This window comes from Paroedura picta, chromosome 1, assembly GCF_049243985.1.
Source record: "Paroedura picta isolate Pp20150507F chromosome 1, Ppicta_v3.0, whole genome shotgun sequence".
Taxonomy (NCBI): Eukaryota; Metazoa; Chordata; class Lepidosauria; order Squamata; family Gekkonidae; genus Paroedura; species Paroedura picta.
In genome coordinates, this window is record NC_135369.1 from 19,122,533 (window position 1) to 19,140,536 (window position 18,004).

General features: G+C 43.6%; 1 protein-coding gene across 1 annotated transcript in view; it reads left to right on the top strand.

Annotated features, from left to right (window-relative positions):
• AHNAK (AHNAK nucleoprotein) overlaps positions 1 to 16,433 on the top strand; it is a 70,653-nt gene extending 54,220 nt beyond the window's left edge. The window contains exon 5 of the mRNA XM_077324917.1: positions 1 to 16,433. This exon is cut by the window's left edge and continues 881 nt beyond it. Coding sequence (XP_077181032.1) covers positions 1 to 15,172 — 15,172 coding nt within the window. The 3' untranslated portion in view covers positions 15,173 to 16,433.
• The last annotated feature ends 1,571 nt before the right edge of the window (positions 16,434 to 18,004 follow it).

Sequence of the window (18,004 nt, forward strand, 5' to 3'; positions counted from 1 at the left end):
TGAGGCTCCTCAGCTTGACGTGACAGCTCCATCAGTGACTCTCAAAGGCCCAGAAGGTTCTCTGAAGGGGCCCACATGTACAGTGGGAGGCATTGGAATTAAACAACCACAGGTGGACATGGGTCTAAAAGGGCCTGAGTTGAAGGGTGGAGTGAAAGTTTCTTCTCCAACTTTGGCAGGCCCCAAGGTTGATATCAAAGGCCCCAAAGTGGATCTTGGGGCTCCGGACACTGGACTTGAAGTGGGTGGAGGAAACCTTAAAATACCGCACATGAAATTGCCTAAATTTTCAGCATCAGGCCCCACTGTGGATGTGACTGTTCCTAAAGGCGGAATTGATATCTCAGGGCCCAAAATGGATATTCAGTCTCCAGATGTGAGTATTGAGGCACATGTAAAAGGATCCAAGTTCGGCAGGCCTGAAATAGGTGGTCAGTTACCCAGAATCTCCATGGCAGATGTTGACTTGAGGGGTGCAAGAGTGAAAGGAGCCATGGATATTTCAGCACCAAAATTTGAAGGTGACTTGAAAGGGCCTGGTGTGAAGGGCCCCAAGCTAGATGTTGAAGTTCCAGATGCTAACTTTGAGGGTAACATAAAAGGCCCCAAAGTCTCTATGCCATCCTTGAAAACATCACCAGTAAAAATAGCCGTGCCAGATGTAGACTTAAATGTGAAAGGGGCAAAACTAACTGGAGGTGCAGATGTTTGTGTCCCACAGATAAAAGGTGACTTCAAGGGGCCCCAGGTTGATATCAAAGGCCCCAAATTAGACATAGATGCTCCTGGCATTGGCATCAAGGGCCCTGGAGGAGAACTGAAAGGTCCTCACATCAAAATGCCAGAAATGCATGTCAAGACCCCCCAAATATCCATCCCAGATATCGACCTGAACTTGAAAGGCTCTAAAATAAAGGGGGATATGTCCATTCCAAAGGTGGAAGGAGAACTGAAAGGCACAGGTGTTGATATCAAAGGCCCTCAATTAGACATTGGCAGACCAGATGTTGAACTTCATGGGCCAGAACTAAAAATGCCTAAAATGAAATTGCCTAAATTTGGTGTACCGAGCTTGAAAGGCGATGCCCCTACTGTTGACGTCACTCTTCCAAAGGGAACCATTGATGTTTCAGACCCTGGAATAAAAATAGAAGCTCCCAGTTTGGACATCAAAGGCCCCAGAGGACAACTGAAAGGTCCCCACGTCAAGATGCCAGAAATGCATGTCAAAACTCCTCAAATATCCGTGCCAGACATCGACCTGAACATGAAAGGCCCCAAGATCAAAGGCGACATTGATGTTTCCATTCCAAAGGTGGAAGGAGAATTGAAAGGCCCAGCAGTCAATATCCAAGGGCCCAAAGTGGATGTCAGTGCACCAGATGTTGAACTTCATGGACCAGAATTCAAGATGCCTAAACTAAAGATGCCCAAATTTGGTATGCCAGGCTTCAAAGCCGATGTCCCTAATGTTGATGTCAGTCTTCCAAAGGGTGACATTGAAATTTCAGGACCCAAGATGAGCTTTGAGGGTCCTGAAGGCAAAATTAAAAGTCCTGAATTCAAGATGCCTGCACTAAATATCCAGGCATCAGAGATCTCGGTACCAGATGTGGACTTGAATGTGAAAGGGCCCAAAGTAAAGGGTGGTGTGGATGTCTCTGTGCCAAAGGTAAAAGGTGATTTCAAGGGCCCCCAGGTTGATATCAAAGGCCCCAAATTAGACATAGATGCTCCTGGCATTGGCATCAAGGGCCCTGGAGGAGAACTGAAAGGTCCTCACATCAAAATGCCAGAAATGCATGTCAAGACCCCCCAAATATCCATCCCAGATATCGACCTGAACTTGAAAGGCTCTAAAATAAAGGGGGATATGTCCATTCCAAAGATGGAAGGAGAACTGAAAGGCCCAGGTATTGATATCAAAGGCCCTCAGTTAGACATTGGCAGACCAGATGTTGAACTTCATGGGCCAGAACTAAAAATGCCTAAAATGAAATTGCCTAAATTTGGTGTACCGAGCTTGAAAGGCGATGCCCCTACTGTTGACATCACTCTTCCAAAGGGAACCATTGGTGTTTCAGACCCTGGAATAAAAATAGAAGCTCCCAGTTTGGACATCAAAGGCCCCAGAGGACAACTGAAAGGTCCCCACGTCAAGATGCCAGAAATGCATGTCAAAACTCCTCAAATATCCGTGCCAGACATCGACCTGAACATGAAAGGCCCCAAGATCAAAGGTGACATTGATGTTTCCATTCCAAAGGTGGAAGGAGAATTGAAAGGCCCAGCAGTCAATATCCAAGGGCCCAAAGTGAATGTCAGTGCACCAGATGTTGGACTTCATGGACCAGAATTCAAGATGCCTAAACTAAAGATGCCCAAATTTGGTATGCCAGGCTTCAAAGCCGAAGTCCCTAATGTTGATGTCAGTCTTCCAAAAGGTGGCATTGAAATTTCAGGACCCAAGGTTGATATTGATGCTCCTAGCTTGGACATTGAAGGGCCTGAAGGAAAAATTAAAGGCCCCAAATTCAAGATGCCAGAAATGAACTTTAAAACTCCTAAGATATCTATGCCAGACATTGATTTGAACTTGAAAGGGCCAAAAGTGAAAGGGGATCTGGATGTTTCTGTACCAAAAGTAGAAGGTGAACTGAAAGGTCCTGGATTGGATATCAAGGGCCCCACAATAGACGTTGACATGCCAGATGTAGATCTTCAGGGTCCTGAAGGAAAGTTGAAAATGCCCAAGCTGAAAATGCCCAAATTTGGTATGCCTGGCTTCAAAGGGGAAGTTCCCTCCGTGGATGTCAGCCTTCCAAAGGGCAATATTGAAGTTTCTGGACCCAGAGTAGACATTGAAGGCCCTGACTTGGACATTGAAGGCCCAGAAGGGAATATTAAAGGCCCCAGATTCAAGATGCCAGAAATGCACATCAAAGCTCCTAAAATCTCTATGCCAGACGTTGACCTGAATTTAAAAGGCCCCAAGCTCAAAGGAGATATAGATGTTTCTGTTCCCAAGTTGGAAGGTGACATCAAAGGCCCTGAAATGGACATCAAAGGACCCAAAATGGATATCAGTGTCCCAGATGTTGATCTTCATGGGCCCGAAGGGAAACTGAAAATGCCCAAATTCAAAATGCCTAAATTTGGAATGCCAGGATTCAAAGCAGAAGGTCCAGAAGTAGATGTAAATCTTCCAAAGGCAGATGTTGATATTTCAGCACCCACACTAGGCATTGAAGCTCCTGGATTAGACATTGAAGGACCTGAAGGAAAAATAAAAGGTCCCAAATTTAAAATGCCCGAAATGCATTTCAAAACACCCAAAATTTCCATGCCAGACATTGACTTGAATTTGAAAGGACCCAAGCTGAAGGGGGGTGTCGATGTCCCAGTGCCAAGACTGGAAGGAGAACTAAAGGGCCCTGCTCTTGACATCAAGGGTCCCACAGTTGACATAAGTGGTCCAGATGCTGATCTGCAAAGTGGCGGAAAATTGAAAATGCCAAAATTAAAGATGCCACATTTTAGCATGTCAGGTCCCAACCTTGAAGGCCCTGACATAGACGTTAGTTTGCCAAAAGGGGAAGTTGACATTACAGGCCCTAAAATAGATGTGCAAGCTCCCGAATTCGACATTGAAGGCCCTGAAGGGAAGCTGAAAGGTTCCAAGTTTAAGATGCCCAAACTAAACATCAAAGCACCTAAAGTCTCCATGCCAGATGTAGACTTGAACCTCAAGGCACCAGGACGAAGTGGAGGGATGGATATAACTGTTCCAAACATTGAAGGCAATTTAAAAGGACCTCAGATGGACATTAAGGGCCCCAAACTGGACATTGAAGCACCTGATCTTGATTTACAGGGCCCAGAAGGAAAACTGAAAGGACCCAAATTTAAGATGCCAGAGATGCACATCAAGGCTCCCAAGATCTCCATGCCAGACATTGATTTAAATCTGAAAGGGCCTAAATTCAAGGGTGATGCAGAAATTTCAGCCCCCAAGTTGGAAGGTGACTTCCAAGGTCCTGAAATTGACATCAAAGCCCCTAAATTGGACATTGATACACCAGATGTTGAGCTACATGGACCTGAAGGGAAACTGAAGATGCCTAAATTAAAAATGCCCAAATTTGGAATTCCTGGCTTCAGAGGGGAAGCACCAGATGTGGATGTAAGCCTTCCCAAAGCAGATGTTGATATTTCTGGTCCCAACATTGACATTGAAGGACCACATTTAGATATTGAAGGCCCAGAAGGAAAATTGAAAGGTCCCAGATTTAAGATGCCTGAGATGCATTTTAAAGCCCCCAAACTCTCCATGCCAGATGTTGATTGGAATTTGAAAGGACCTAAATTTAAGGGAGATTATGACGTTTCAACTCCAAAGCTGGAAGGTGAATGGAAGGGCCCAGACATTGATATCAAGGGACCTAAACTGGATGCTGGAGTCCCTGAAATAGACATTGAAGGTCCTGAAGGGAAATGGAAAAGTCCCAAGTTTAAGATGCCAGAAATGAACATTAAAGCACCTAAGATCTCCATGCCTGATGTGGATTTCAACCTGAAAGGCCCCAAACTAAAAGGTGATCTAGATGTTACAGCACCCAAACTGGAAGGCGATTTGAAAGGACCAGAAATTGACATCAAGGGTCCTAAGTTGGATATTGATACTCCAGATATGGACCTACATGGCCCTGAAGGAAAATTGAAAATGCCAAAATTTAAAATGCCCAAGTTTGGAATGCCTGGTTTCAAAGCTGAAGGTCCAGATGTGGATGTAAGCCTTCCCAAAGCAGACCTTGATGTTTCTGTTCCCAAAGTCGATATTGAAGCACCAGGCGTGAACATTGAAGGCCCAGAAGGAAAAGTGAAAGGGCCCAAGTTTAAGATGCCTGATATGCATTTCAAAGCCCCCAAACTGTCCATGCCAGATGTTGATCTAAATTTGAAAGGTCCTAAATTTAAAGGAGATCTTGATGTTTCTGCACCAAAATTGGAAGGTGACCTGAAAGGCCCAGATTTTGATATCAAAGGTCCCAAACTGGACATTGATGCTCCTGATGTTGAGATCGGAGGCCCTGAAGGAAAGTGGAAAACTCCTAAATTCAAGATGCCAGAAATGCACATCAAAGCACCCAAAATCTCCATGCCAGATTTTGATTTGAACTTGAAAGGCCCTAAAGTGAAGGGAGATGTGGATGTGTCTGTGCCAAAGCTGGAAGGTGATTTGAAAGGCCCTGATGTTGATATCAAAGGGCCAAACTTGGACATTGATGCTCCTGATGTTAACATTGAAGGTCCAGAGGGAAAATGGAAAGGTCCTAAATTTAAGATGCCAGAAATGCATATCAAAGCACCAAAAATCTCCATGCCAGATATTGATTTGAGTCTAAGAGGCCCTAAAGTGAAAGGTGACATGGATTTGTCCACACCAAACCTAGAAGGTGAGCTGAAGGCCCCAGAAGTAGAGATCAAAGGACCCAAGGTGGATGTTGATCTTCCTGATGTTGATCTAGAAGGACCTGAAGGGAAACTGAAAGGTCCCAAATTTAAGATGCCTGATATGCATTTTAAAACTCCCAAAATCTCCATGCCAGATTTTGACCTGGGCTTTAAAGGTCCTAAATTAAAGGGAGATGTAGATGTTTCTCTACCAAAGTTAGAAGGGGATCTGAAAGGACCAGAAGTTGATATCAAGGGTCCTAAAGTTGATGTTGATCTTCCTGATGTTGATATTGAAGGACCAGAAGGAAAACTGAAAGGTCCCAAGTTTAAGATGCCTGAAATGCATTTTAATGTTCCTAAAATCTCCATGCCAGATATTGATTTGAATTGGAGAGGCCCTAAAGTTAAAGGGGATGTTGATGTTTCTGTACCTAAACTTGAGGGTGACTTGAAAGGCCCTGATGTTGATATCAAGGGTCCTAAACTAGATGTTGATGTTCCTGATGTTGAGATTGAAGGCCCTGAAGGGAAATGGAAAAGCCCCAAATTTAAGATGCCTGAAATGCACATCAAAGCACCTAAGCTTTCTATGCCAGATTTTGACTTGAACCTGAAGGGTCCCAAACTGAAGGGAGATGCAGATGTCTCTTTGCCAAAATTAGAGGGAGAACTGAAAGGGCCAGATGTTGATATTACAGGTCCCAAGTTAGACATTGATATGCCTGATGTCAGTTTAGAAGGTCCAGAGGGGAAGGTTAAAGGCCCCAAATTTAAGATGCCAGAGATGCACATCAAAGCCCCCAAAATTTCAATGCCAGATATCAAGGCTCCCAAACTCTCAATGCCAGATGTTGATTTGAATTTGAAAGGTCCTAAACTTAAGGGAGATGTTGATGTTTCAATTCCAAAACTTGAAGGTGATCTGAAAGGCCCAGAAGTAGATATCAAGGGCCCTAAACTGGACATAGATGTTCCTGATGTTGAGATTGGAGGCCCTGAAGGAAAGTGGAAAACTCCTAAATTCAAGATGCCAGAAATGCATATCAAAGCACCCAAGATATCTATGCCAGATTTTGATCTGAATCTGAAGGGTCCCAAACTGAAAGGTGACGTGGATGTTCCAAAGCTAGAAGGTGACCTGAAAGGCCCAGAAGTCGAAATTAAAGGTCCTAAGTTGGACATAGATGTTCCTAGCATGAATATTGAGGGTCCAGAAGGAAAAGTGAAAGGTCCCAAATTTAAAATGCCTGAAATGAATATTAAAGCGCCCAAAATCTCTATGCCAGATATCGATCTGAATTTGAAAGGACCAAAGTTCAAAGGAGATGTGGAGGTTTCACTGCCAAAGGTCGAAGGACCTGACATTGACCTCAAAGGTCCCAAGTTTGACATCGATGCTCCAGATTTAGAACTTCATGGTCCAGAGGGCAAGCTTAAAATGCCCAAATTTAAAATGCCGAAGTTTGGAATGCCCAGTTTCAAAGCGGAAGGTCCTGAAGTGGATGTCAATCTCCCAAAGGGAGACATTGATTTTGCAGTTCCAAAGGTGGATATTGAAGGTCCTGACTTGGACATTGAAGGTCCAGAAGGCAGAGTTAAAGGACCCAAATTTAAGATGCCAGAAATGCACATCAAAGCTCCTAAAATCTCCATGCCAGATTTTGATCTTAATTTAAAAGGTCCAAAGCTCAAGGGAGATATGGATGTTTCTGTTCCTAAGCTGGAAGGAGACTTAAAAGGCCCTGACATTGACATCAAAGGACCCAAGCTGGATATTGATGCCCCAGATGTTGACCTACATGGCCCAGAAGGCAAATTGAAGATGCCAAAATTCAAAATGCCTAAATTTGGAATGCCTGGCTTCAAAGGGGAAGGCCCCGAAGTCGAAATCAATCTCCCAAAGGGAGACATTGACATATCTGCACCAAAGGTGGATATTGAAGGCCCTGATTTGGATATTGAAGGTCCAGAAGGCAAAATTAAAGGCCCCAAGTTTAAGATGCCAGATATGCACATCAAGGCACCGAAAATCTCTATGCCAGATGTTGATTTCAATTTGAAGGGGCCCAAACTGAAGGGAGATGTGGATGTTTCACTACCAAAAGTTGAAGGTGAACTGACAGGACCAGACATTGACATCAAAGGACCCAAGTTGGACATTGAAGCACCAGATGTTGACCTACATGGCCCAGAAGGCAAATTGAAGATGCCAAAATTCAAAATGCCTAAATTTGGAATGCCAGGCTTCAAAGGGGAAGGCCCTGAAGTTGATATCAATCTCCCCAAAGGAGACATTGATATATCTGCACCAAAGGTAGATATTGAAGGCCCTGATTTGGATATTGAAGGTCCAGAAGGCAAAATTAAAGGCCCCAAATTTAAGATGCCAGATATGCACATCAAGGCACCGAAAATCTCTATGCCAGATGTTGACTTCAATTTGAAGGGGCCAAAACTGAAAGGAGATGTGGATGTTTCACTGCCAAAAGTTGAAGGTGAACTGACAGGACCGGACATTGACATCAAAGGACCCAAGTTGGACATTGAAGCACCAGATGTTGACCTACATGGACCTGAAGGGAAACTGAAGATGCCAAAATTCAAAATGCCTAAATTCAGCATGCCAGGCTTCAAAGGGGAAGGGCCTTCAGTGGATGTGAGTCTTCCAAAGGGAGAATTAGATGTATCTGGCCCCAAACTAGACATTGAAACGCCTGACTTAGAAATTGAAGGACCTGATGCAAAGATCAAAGGTCCCAAGTTCAAGAAGCCTGAAATGCACTTTAATGTTCCAAAAATCTCAATGCCAGATATTGACTTGAATTTGAAAGGTCCAAGACTGAAGGGAGAGCTAGAAGGTGATATTAAAGGTCCTAACATTGAAGTTAAAGGGCCTGACATAGATCTTGAAGCTCCAAAAGTTGAAATTGAAGGAAAGCAAAAGAAATCAAGATTCAGGCTTCCCAAGTTTAGCTTCTCTAGCTCTAAAGGTCAAACCCCAGAGGTTGATGTAAAGCTTAAAAAACCAGATGTTGATATATCAGGTCCCAAAGTCGATGTTCAAGCTCCAGATGTTGACATCCATGGGAAAGCAAAAGGTCCTAAATTTAAAATGCCTTCCCTGAACATTTCTTCACCTAAAGTTTCAATGCCTGATGTGGAATTAAATTTAAAAGGGCCAAAATTAAAAGGTGACTTGGATGTTTCTGTCCCAAGCTTGGAAGGGGATTTGAAAGCTCCTGATCTTGACATCAAAGGCCCTAAGTTGGACATTGATGCACCAGATATTGATCTCCAAGGACCAGAGGGCAAACTCAAAATGCCCAAATTTAGAATGCCCAAATTTGGCATGTCTGGTTTCAAAGCAGAAGGTCCTGAGGTGGATGTAAATCTTCCCAAAGCTGACATTGATGTTTCTGGTCCCAAGTTGGACATTGAAACCCCTGACTTGGATATAGAAGGCCCTGAGGGGAAGATCAAAGGTCCTAAATTTAAAATGCCTGAAATGCATTTCAATGTCCCTAAGATTTCAATGCCAGACATAGATTTGAATTTGAAGGGACCCAAACTGAAAGGAGATATTGACGTTTCAGCACCAAAGTTGGAAGGAGACTTGAAAGGCCCTGACGTTGACATCAAGGGCCCCAAACTCGACGTTGACCTTCCTGATGTTGACATTGAAGGTCCAGAAGGAAAACTCAAAGGTCCCAAGTTTAAGATGCCTGACATGCATTTCAAAGCACCAAAAATCTCCATGCCAGATTTTGACTTGAACCTAAAAGGACCCAAAGTGAAGGGAGATGTTGATGTTTCAGTTCCAAAACTGGAAGGTGACTTCAAGGGGCCTGAAGTAGACATCACAGGCCCCAAAATGGATATCCCTGATGTTGATATTGAAGGTCCAGATGCAAAGCTGAAGGGACCCAAGTTTAAGATGCCAGACATGCATTTTAAAACTCCCAAAATATCCATGCCAGATTTTGATCTGAATCTGAAAGGCCCCAAAGTAAAAGGAGATGTGGATGTGTCCATGCCGAAGTTGGAAGGAGATTTGAAAGGCCCTGATGTTGACATCAAGGGACCAAAGCTGGATGTAGATATGCCAGACGTTGACATAGAAGGCCCTGAAGGGAAATGGAAAGGTCCAAAATTTAAGATGCCAGAAATGAACATTAAAGCGCCTAAGATCTCCATGCCTGATGTGGATTTCAACCTGAAAGGTCCAAAACTGAAAGGTGATCTAGATGTTTCAGCACCCAAACTAGAAGGCGATTTGAAAGGACCAGAAATTGACATCAAGGGTCCTAAGTTGGATATTGATGCCCCAGATGTGGACCTCCATGGGCCCGAAGGAAAACTGAAGATGCCTAAATTCAAAATGCCCAAATTTGGAATGCCTAGTTTCAAAGCTGAAGGTCCAGATGTGGATGTAAGCCTTCCCAAAGCAGACCTTGATGTTTCTGTTCCAAAAGTTGACATCGATGCACCGAGTTTGGACATTGAAGGCCCAGAAGGAAAAGTGAAAGGGCCGAAGTTTAAGATGCCCGATATGCATTTTAAAACTCCCAAAATTTCCATGCCAGACTTTGACTTGAATCTCAAAGGCCCTAAAATGAAAGGAGATGTTGATATGTCTGTTCCAACATTGGAAGGTGACCTGAAAGGGCCAGATGTTGATATTAAGGGTCCTAAATTGGACATTGATGCTCCTGATGTTGAATTTGAAGGTCCTGAGGGAAAATGGAAAGGTCCGAAATTTAAGATGCCGGAAATGAACATTAAAGCACCTAAGATCTCCATGCCTGATGTGGATTTCAATTTGAAAGGTCCAAAATTGAAAGGTGATCTAGATGTTTCAGCACCCAAACTGGAGGGCGATTTCAAAGGACCAGAAATTGACATCAAGGGTCCTAAGTTGGATATTGATGCCCCAGATGTGGACCTCCATGGGCCCGAAGGAAAACTGAAGATGCCTAAATTCAAAATGCCCAAATTTGGAATGCCTAGTTTCAAAGCTGAAGGTCCAGATGTGGATATAAGCCTTCCCAAAGCAGACCTTGATGTTTCAGTTCCAAAAGTTGACATTGAAGCACCATGTCTGGATATTGAAGGCCCAGAAGGAAAAGTGAAAGGGCCGAAGTTTAAGATGCCAGACATGCATTTTAAAACTCCCAAAATCTCCATGCCAGATTTTGACTTGAATCTCAAAGGCCCTAAAATGAAAGGAGATGTGGATGTGTCCATGCCGAAGTTGGAAGGTGATCTGAAAGGCCCTGATGTTGACATCAAGGGACCAAAGATGGATGTAGATATGCCAGATGTTGACATAGAAGGCCCTGAAGGGAAATGGAAAAGTCCCAAGTTTAAGATGCCGGAAATGAACATTAAAGCACCTAAGATCTCCATGCCTGATGTGGATTTCAACCTGAAAGGTCCAAAACTGAAAGGTGATCTAGATGTTTCAGCACCCAAACTGGAAGGCGATTTGAAGGGACCAGAAATTGACATCAAGGGTCCTAAGTTGGATATTGATGCCCCAGATGTGGACCTCCATGGGCCCGAAGGAAAACTGAAGATGCCTAAATTCAAAATGCCCAAATTTGGAATGCCTAGTTTCAAAGCTGAAGGTCCAGATGTGGATGTAAGCCTTCCCAAAGCAGACCTTGATGTTTCTGTTCCAAAAGTTGACATCGATGCACCGAGTTTGGACATTGAAGGCCCAGAAGGAAAAGTGAAAGGGCCGAAGTTTAAGATGCCCGATATGCATTTTAAAACTCCCAAAATTTCCATGCCAGACTTTGACTTGAATCTCAAAGGCCCTAAAATGAAAGGAGATGTTGATATGTCTGTTCCAACATTGGAAGGTGACCTGAAAGGGCCAGATGTTGATATTAAGGGTCCTAAATTGGACATTGATGCTCCTGATGTTGAATTTGAAGGTCCTGAGGGAAAATGGAAAGGTCCGAAATTTAAGATGCCAGACATGCACTTTAAGGCTCCAAAAATCTCAATGCCAGATATGAACCTAAACCTTAAAGGCCCTAAAGTTAAAGGTGATGTTGATGTTTCTGTCCCAAAGATAGAAGGAGATTTAAAAGGCCCAGAAATTGACATAAAAGGGCCTCAGATTGGTGCTCCTGACATTGACATTGAGGGACCAGATGGAAAACTGAAAGGGCCTAAATTTAAAATGCCTGAAATGAACATCAAGGCTCCCAAGATCTCCATGCCAGATGTAGACTTCAACCTGAAAGGCCCAAAACTGAAAGGGGATATGGACCTGGATGTTTCACTCCCGAAAATGGAAGGTGATTTGAAAGGACCGAGTGTTGATATAAAGGGGCCCAAACTGGATGTTGATGTACCTGATATTGAGCTGGAATGTCCTGAAGGAAAACTGAAAGGCCCTAAATTTAAGATGCCTGAAATGCATTTTAAAACCCCCAAAATCTCCATGCCAGATTTTGACTTGAATTTGAAAGGCCCCAAAGTGAAAGGAGATGTGGACATGTCTGTACCAAAAGTTGAAGGTGGTTTAGAAGGTCCAGATGTTAATATTAAAGGTCCAAAATTGGACATTGACACTCCTGATTTGGACTTCAAGGGTCCAGAAGGGAAACTGAAAGGCCCAAAGTTGAAGATGCCTGGAATGCACATTAAGGCTCCCCAGATCTCCATGCCTGACGTAGATCTCAATCTAAAAGGACCTCAGATAAAAGGGGACCTGAATGTTTCTGGGCCAAAGCTGGAAGGAGACTTGAAGGGTCCAGATATTGATATTAAAGGCCCTAAGCTGGACATTGATGTGCCTGATGTTGATATCCATGGCCCAGATGGAAAGGTAAAATTCCCCAAGATGAAGCTGCCCAAATTTGGCATGCCTGGGTTCAAAGGAGAAGGGCCTGATGTGGACGTTAATCTGCCTAAAGGAGAATTCGAAGTATCAGGTCCCAAAGTCAACCTTGAAGGTCCTAGCTTGGACATTGAAGGACCAGAAGGACAACTCAAAGGCCCCAAGCTCAAGATGCCTGAAATGCATTTCAAGACACCAAAAATCTCCATGCCAGAAATTGATTTAAATCTGAAGGGACACAAGATGAAAGGAGATGTGGATGTTAATGTAAAAGGTCCAGGGATTGATATTAAAGGCCCAGGGATTGAAGCAAAAGGTCCTGAAATTGACCTGGAGTGTCCGGATGCAAACATTGAAGGGCCAGAAGGAAATGTTAAACTCCCCAAATTTAAAATGCCAAAATTTGGATTTGGAGCAAAAAGCCCCAAAGCAGATCTAAAATCTCCCACTGGAGACATCTCTCTTCCAGAAGGTGAACTGAATGTTGAATCACCTGACATCAACATATCTGGCAAAGGGAAGAAAAGCAAATTCAAGATGCCCAAAATACATATGAGTGGGCCTAAGATTAAAGGCAAGAAGGCTGGCCTTGATATGAGTGGGGAAATGAGTGGAGGTGTGAAGGCGCCTGATTTAGAAGGAAGTCTCTCTTCCCCAGATTCATCACTGAAGGGAGACGTGAACATCAAGCTGCCCAAGGAAAAGAAACCAATGTTTGGGTTTCTTTCTTTCCCTGATGTTGAATTTGATATAAAATCACCTATGTTTAAGGCTGATGCTTCTTTGCCAAAGGCGGAAGGAGAAATCAGGGTACCAGGAATGGATGTAACATCACCAGGTCTGGATATTACTGTTCCAAGCACAGATCTTCCTGAAGTTAATGTTGGAGGGCCTGATCTCAGTCTTAAGAAACCAACGTTCAAACTTTCAGGTGGGAACGTGGATCTGGCCGGCCCCAAATTGGAAGGTGACTTCAGAGTGCCAACTATTGATGCAAATGTTAGTGCTCCTGACATCAGCCTGAAAGGTCCTTCAGTGAACCTACCGTCTGTGGACATTTCTGCTCCCACTCTCTCAGCGCCTGATTTTGATATTAATTTGAAAGGACCAAAGCTAAAAGGTGATGTTGAACTCCCCAAAGGAGAACTGCAAGGCCCAGAAGCAAAACTGAAGTTCCCCAAGTTTGGCTTGCCAAAGATTGGAAAACCAGGAGTGAAATTAGGAGGACCGGAGGTAGATCTTCAAGGACAAATGCCCTCAGCAAGCATTGATGTTTCGGCCCCAAATATCAAAGGAGATGTGAATGTTCCTGCAGTTGATGTAAACTTGAAAGGACCAAAACTAGGAGGAGACCTGGGTCTTTTTGGTGATATTAAAGGCCCAACGATTGGAATCGGGATGCCAGATGCTGACATCGGTGGTTTTGAAGGGAAGCTTAAAATGCCAAAGTCCCAAGGTCTAGATGTCAGTTTGAATGCTCCAGGCCTAGATGTGAAAGGACCGTCAGTGAAAATGACCTCTGGAGGAGGCATTTCTGCACCTGATTTTGATGTGAATTTGAAAGGACCAAAGATCAAAGGAGATCTTGGCATTTCTGGTGACATTAAGTCTCCTAAGGTGGCTGTTGACGTACCTAATGTTAACTTGGAAGGTTCTGGAGGTGGAATTAAACTTCCTTCCCTCAAGCTTCCCCAGTTCGGCATCTCCAGCTCTCATGGCGAAGGTTCTAACCTGGATATGAATATTGCAGGACCACAAATCAAAGGACCTGAAGTAGGTTTCAAAGGGCCTACCATTTCTGCTCCAGCAGTTTCTACCCCAGACATGGACTTGAACCTGAAAGGACCAAGCTTCAAAGGCAATGTTAATATTGCTGGTGACATGAAAGGTCCAAAAATTGATGTTCCAGGTGTCAAAATTTCCGGTATGGACTTAGATGCTGGTGTTCCTGACGTCAGTTTGAGAGGACCTTCGCTCAACGTGTCAGCTCCCAAAGTTTCTGGACCAGACTTGGACATAAATTTGAAAGGGCCTAAAGTCAAAGGAGATCTTGATATTGGCATGAAAGGGGCGGGAGGCTTTCAGTTTTCTGGACCAAAAGTAGGTGGTGATCTGAAAGGTCCCCAGTTAGAGATCAAGGGTCCTTCTGTTGGGGTGAATGTTCCACAAGGCCGTTTGGAAAGCCCATCTGGAAAAGTGTCGTTCCCTAAGATGAAAATACCAAAATTTGTGGTTACAGGGCAGGAGCTAACAGGAAGGGAGGTTGGGGTTGACGTTGATTTTCCTCAGGCTCCAGAAGCTAGTCTCCATGCTGGGACAGTGAATGTTGAACTAGAAGAGCCTGACATTAAGCTTAAGAAATCTAAAATTAAAATGCCAAAGTTTGCTTTCTCTAAATCCAAAGTCAAAGGCAGTGTTGGGTCTCCAGAGGTCTCAGCATCTGTTTCAGGGGGTGAGGGAGAGTTAAAGGCTAGTTTGGGTTCCTTGGAGGGTGACTTGGAAGTAGGTGAAGCAACCGCCTCCCCAAAAGGGAAGTTCTCCTTTTTTAAGACCAAAAAGTCACGTCACCGGTCCTCGTCTTTCAGCGATGAGCATTCCTCACATTCAACGCCAACTGGCACACTGGAGCATGAGGGCAAACATGCCAAGCTGAAATTTGGTACCTTTGGGGGAATAGGGTCAAAATCTAAGGGTTCTTATGAGGTAACGGGAAGTGATGATGAGGGGAAGATGCAGGGTAGTGGGGCCTCGCTAGCATCCAAGAAGTCTCGTCTGTCTTCCTCTTCGAGCAACGACAGCGGGACAAAAGCCGGTTTTCGAATGCCGTCGTTAGAGTTGACTGTGGCAAAGAAGAAAGAATAAAATGATGGGGAAATCTCATGTACATAGTGTCTGTGTATATATATCTCTTTCCTTTCTGTGTGTATATAAATTTTACTCGCTTGAAATACTCAGCAATAAAATAGGTGATGCCCAGTGAAATGGTAGGCCTTAACTGAAAAACGACTACTGTTTTACTGTGATCAGGGAGGTGTCCACCCATGTTTCCATCTTTCATAGATATGGATAGATATCTAACAGAAACTGGTACAGCTGCTCTTTTGGTTAAGTCCTTAGCAGGGTTATGGCAGTTGACAGGCCAACCAAGTTCTGAGAATGCACTACTCCACTTTCCCACAATGCACTGCGGCCACAAGTGATGAAAATTGTGCCAAATCAGTCAGCAGTAAGACAAAGACTGCTTGGTGAACTAGCTGTATCCATTTAATTAATCAGTATAATTTGTGCCAAGGCTAATTCTGAATGACTTACCCATTAAAGAGAAAGGGCCAGGATCTTTTATGATATGTAAAGCTGTGCCATGAGGAAGATGGATGTACAGTTCCTCAGATGTATTTTGGAAATTTTCTCTTGTGTTCAGGATTAGGGTTTTGCGCTTCGGATGCTGAGAGCTTTACGTTTACTTTAGCAGGCTTTAAAACAAACATATATATTATATATATATAATTTTCATTTTGGTGAATATCTTCAGTGTTGGTCAGCTATGGAAATAGTTCCGTTGAATGACCTTTTTTGGCTTTTATTTGCAGGGGGCTGAAATTTCTATCATTAAAAAGGATGTATGGAAAGAAAAACACTGTAAAAGTATATAGAAGCAACTGAGATGTGTCAGATTTCCATAATCACAGGATTTGCGTTGTCTCAAAAGTTTTTTATTAGCTGGGAAAGGGCAGAAAAAAATACGTATGTAAGACACCCATGGTTTAATTTAATTTAAGTTTTGTTGGGTTGAAGAATATTTTGCTATGATAAATTAATTGCAAACTAAACTTTTGTACATTATGACATCATCTTAGTTGTCTCCGTATATTTGACCTTCGTTGTATAATAAAAACAGAACTTTCTCTTCGTCGTGGTGCAAAGATTCTATCTGCTATGCTAGACCCTTCCACCCTTGCAGGGATTTGTTATCTTTTTGTTAACAAATGTATCTTGATTTAAAACACAAACCAAACAAAATACGAAAAGGAAAACTTTCTCAGCACTTTAAGGCAAATTAATTGAGAATGTAATTGAGAAACTGATCTTGTAAAATGGAAATAAACTGTTCATTAACCTTTGACTTCCTGTGGTTTGTCTTTCCCTAGTTTCCAGAGCTATCTCTTCTTTAAAGCCATAGAACAAAGTTTGACTCCAGTGGCACCTTTAAGAACAACATTTTATTTGGGGTTTACATTGGTATGCACACGAAAGCTTATACCTAGAATAAAGCTTCATTGGTCTTAAAGGTGCCGCTGGGCCCAAATTTTAGTTCTTCAGAGCAACACAGCCACCCAGCTGAATCTATGCTTAAAGCAATAGTCATTCCTGGAAGAACCTTAATGGGACCTCAGTATTCAAAGGCAGTCTGTCTGTGTCAGATGCCAGAGATAAGCAGCCAGGGATGGCCCTCACTTTCACATCCTGCTTAACAATTGGATTCTGGACTAAAATGGAATCTTGGTCTGGTCCCAAAAAAATTCCTTTATGTTTGAGTCATCCACTTCAGGACACTATGTGAAGGGTGACCGCTCAAGGGAAATACTCAAATGGAGAACCAGCATTCCCTGTAGAGTGTAGAGAACATATCCAGTTTGCTGTAAAAACAAATCAAAAACTTATCCAAAGACACAATCTACATAGTTTGTGAAATTCACTAACAATGTTTCAAGACTTGGACAAGCATTGGCTGTACATCTAAAGGTAAAGGTATCCCCTGTGCAAGCACCGGGTCATGTCTGACCCTTGGGGTGACGCCCTCCAGCGTTTTCATGGCAGACTCAATACGGGGTGGTTTGCCAGTGCCTTCCCCAGTCATTACTGTTTACCCCCCAGCAAGCTGGGTACTCATTTTACCGACCTCGGAAGGATGGAATCTTGAGCCGGCTGCTGGGATTGAACTCCCAGCCTCATGGGCAGAGCTTTCAGACTGCATGTCTGCTGCCTTACCACTCTGCGCCACAAGTAGGCTCTACATGTAGGCTGCTCCACAAGAGGCTCTTACATCTACATGTAGGCTGTACATCTACATGGGAACAAAAGGATGACCTAGCAGAAGTCAGATTCTGTGCTGAGCATAATGACTAGTGACTTAACTCATAATGAAATCTGAGATTCTTGACCATTTGGAGATCCGACCACATGTGTAGCAGAAAATCAACCAAATCTGATTTGGAAAATTCTTGGAGATTTCAGGACAATGCTCGAGGAGGGCAGAGTCTGGAGATGGGCGGGAACTGCAGAGAAACATAATGTGTCCTGCAATGTCACATTCTGTGATGCCACACCCTGGACAAAAGTCAGCACTCATTCCTATGAGGTCATTTCCTCCCACCAAAGTTCAGAGAGCCAGCTTGGTGTAGTAGTGGTTAGGAGCGCGGATTTCTAATCTAGCGATCTGGGTTTGATTCCCCGCTCTTCCCCCACATGCAGCCAGATGGGTGACCTTGGACTCGCCACAGCACTGATAAAGCTGTTCTGACCGAGCAGTGATATCAGGGCTCTCTCAGCCTCACCCACCTCACAGGGTGTCTGTTGTGGGGAGAGGAAAGGGAAGGAGATTGGAAGCCGCTTTGAGATGCCTTTCGGTAGAGAAAAGCGGCATATAAGAACCAACTCTTCCTCCTCCAGTATTCCACTTCATTCTCACATTCG